Below are 3,096 nucleotides of genomic sequence, written 5' to 3' on the forward strand. Positions count from 1 at the left end.
CGCCAAGATGCTTCACATGTTACAATTTTGGGTATCCAAATCTAAGAAAATAAACAGGCATGGGGCTGTCAAAGGCTGTATGCTATAGACCGGCAATGACAACATCACTGAAAAGCACAATACAATAAATGAAAATTTGTTTTTAATAATATCCACAAGATTTCATGGGAGCCAACGATAACAATATATAATTTTCTAATAGATGCTATCTAAGATGAGTGACATTCGCTTTTTCATTTGGATTCTTCTACGACAATTTGCTTTTCTCTTCTATTCTTTTTTCGCTTAGTCCCACCTTTTGCACGACAACGAAAAACGTGTGAAGTACAACCTCTCAAGTTTAGCCCTATAATTAGTTCACATTGCCAGTTCTAAGTCAAGAAGGTATTCCTTCAGTTCCTTACAAATACAAGTGACACGATCGATATTGGGCATGGCGAAAGGAAGGATGGCCCCAAAAGCCTGCGCAGCTTGTCGTTCACAACGGAAAAAGTGCTCAGATGAATGTTTAATAGCCCCTCATTTCCCTTCTGACGATATGCAGAGGTATTCGATTGTGCAGAAAGTGTACGGGTTCAACAATATCGTCAGAATGCTCAAAGTAACGTCTTTGTACCCAATTTCTTTGTTTTTAAACATATCATGGAATCATTGTCAATAATTCTAAATTCTCTGCATCTGAATTCTTTTGCAACAATGTTTTCTTTTAATAATACAGCAAATAGTAGAGATTTATCCTTCCACAACCTATTATATTTCAGTGAAGGAATTATAGAGAAGGTTTGTGTCTGTGAAACATACTAGTTCGGGTTCTTTGTTCCAAATTTAGTATTTCCTCTAGAATAAAAAGAAAGAGTATGGCGTTCTAGTTTTTAATTGAGGGCTAATGGAATTGATGGTTTTAATGTGTATAGGATGTTAAACCTGAGCAAAGAGGAGATGCGGTAAATAGTTTGGTGTATGAGGCAAGAGCCAGAATGGAGGACCCCGTAAATGGGTGTGCAAGGGTAGTTCATGAACTACAGAAGCAGATAGCTGAGCTGGAATCCCAGTTGGCAGCCAAGCAAGAAGAGATCATGAATATGCATTTTGCATCTGAGAATCTTCTATCTGTTGATGCTGGACATGTTTTATGTGCCACGTCACCACAAAGTGAATATAGTGTGTGTGAGGAGGTGGATCCAATGATGCTGTGGGAACCGCTATGGGCTGTATAAATTTAAGAGAAGCGTACATATTGGAATTCGCTGTCTGGAGGCATATCATTCCTCACTATTTAGAAATATATTTAATTTTATCTTACCGTCAATTTCCTTCTTAAATTGCTTGAATTTCCGCATGCGACTGTACCATAAAGATTATATCAGTATTAAGTACATAACTTCAATACTTTTTTGTTATATAATTTGTTAACTTTCTGAATAAATTATTTGTATTCAAATAAAAATTGTTTTTTTTTAAATTTCTACAATTGCTTTTGGAAAATGAGTCATATCTGTATTGAATGATCATCATGAGATGGTGTAATTCAATGACAAAATAAAATAGTAATAAATGAAGGATCTTAGATTTCACTCTTAATTAATCTCTATTTAAATATTGAAAAAATTATGAGAACAATTGACAAATAAAACATCTAAGATACAATGCCTTCTAGTTGTAAACTCATTCTAAACTCATTCTCATTAACAGCAATCTATTACATTGTTGAAGGAAAGCCAAGTATCATGGGAAGAAGCAGATTTAACGAAGTATTAATATTGCGTAGAGGCATCTCTCACATACCGGGTTTGTGTATTCAAACAAGCTTTTAGTTTAACCTATGCATAGATCTAGTTTGAATTTTTTTTGTTCAGAGTTCTATAATTTTATGTGCACTGTTTATAGGTAGAGGCAATACATTAGATAGATAGATTTTTAGACACAAAAGAGTTACATACACAGTTCTTAATATTATATGCCGTATTTATAGGGAGAGATAAATCTAGACATATACACAAAAGATCTGATTGATGGGTAGATGGGTAGATGGGTAGATGGGAAAATTGTTTGTTTATGTTTATAAATAGAGATATTGTAGTTTTTTTTTTCTGTTAATCTTTTGTTTATATATTATTACATAGATAGATATGCATGTATATATGTGTTTATGTAAATATAAGGAAATAATTTGTATCGTAATGTTATTAGATAGACACAATTTTATCATAAGTGAATGCCATACATAAATGATTCAAAATATTAAATTCTTTTGTATATATTTGTGGTATTCATTAAATGTATTTTATAGATTCCTCAAAATTTAAGTGGTGGATCTATTTAGGCAAAAGTTTAGTGAGTGGATGATAGTATTAATTCTAACATTGTACCTTAAACTCGAGTTTAGATTGATGAAGCCTAGATTCGCTCTTACCTACTAACATTTTTTCCTTAGACAAGGATTTCATGAAAACATTGGCAAACTATTCTTTCAATCTACAAAAGTCAACTTAATTTCCCAATTATCTCATTAAGTATATCATGTTGGATGGGAGGTTCAAATGCTTCCACACCCAACTCTTTCCTAAGTTGAAACATCTTAAGTATGGAGCTAAAATGAATTTTATGTTTTGTCTTTGCTCCTACTTATCTCATTAGGTTGTCTTGGCTAGAGTCAAGAACACTCTCCCTATTCACCAAGATTTAGTTATGAGACGTTATAAGTTTCATTTGGCTAAAACCCTACCTAGTGGGACCCCTATGATCTTGGTTGGTCCTACTTTTGATTTCAACTTGGTCGTGAAACTTTTTGGATCCCATATTTCCAAGGTTGACCCCAATATGATCTTCTCATCCACGAATAAAAGAAAACTATCTGGATCAACACAATTCATGTGGCCAAACAAAAGAATTCCCCTACTCCCCCTTTTAAGGGAATTAATTTAGTGAGATTTGAGGAGGAAAAAGTATCTAAGGATTCTAATTATTCCTCGTCCACTAGTTTAGATTGGTCTTTGGTTAATTATATGGAGAAGGTCCTATTTAGGCCTCCCTTCCCCTATCCCCAGTGAATCCATTGTTAAGCTTGATTCCCCTACTTTGGTAGATAAAGTTAAT

General features: G+C 33.7%; 1 protein-coding gene across 1 annotated transcript; it reads left to right on the forward strand.

Annotated features, from left to right (window-relative positions):
• The first annotated feature begins 405 nt into the window (after positions 1 to 405).
• Positions 406 to 1,299, forward strand: LOC131045267 (LOB domain-containing protein 24). Its single transcript, XM_057978819.2, has 2 exons — positions 406 to 601; positions 915 to 1,299. Exons 1-2 carry the CDS (start codon positions 434 to 436, stop codon positions 1,215 to 1,217), a joined length of 471 nt encoding a protein of 156 aa, XP_057834802.2. The 5' UTR covers positions 406 to 433; the 3' UTR covers positions 1,218 to 1,299.
• The last annotated feature ends 1,797 nt before the right edge of the window (positions 1,300 to 3,096 follow it).

Source organism: Cryptomeria japonica, chromosome 9 (genome assembly GCF_030272615.1).
Source record: "Cryptomeria japonica chromosome 9, Sugi_1.0, whole genome shotgun sequence".
In the NCBI taxonomy this organism is placed as follows: Eukaryota; Viridiplantae; Streptophyta; class Pinopsida; order Cupressales; family Cupressaceae; genus Cryptomeria; species Cryptomeria japonica.

What these genes read in the sequence shown, in the direction of transcription:
- LOC131045267 (XM_057978819.2), top strand. Translation starts at nt 434, where the DNA reads ATGGCGAAAGGAAGGATGGCCCCAAAAGCCTGCGCAGCTTGTCGTTCA. An exon ending in ATATCGTCAGAATGCTCAAA is followed by an intron (nt 602 to 914) that starts GTAACGTCTTTG and finishes TAATGTGTATAG; the next exon opens with GATGTTAAACCTGAGCAAAG.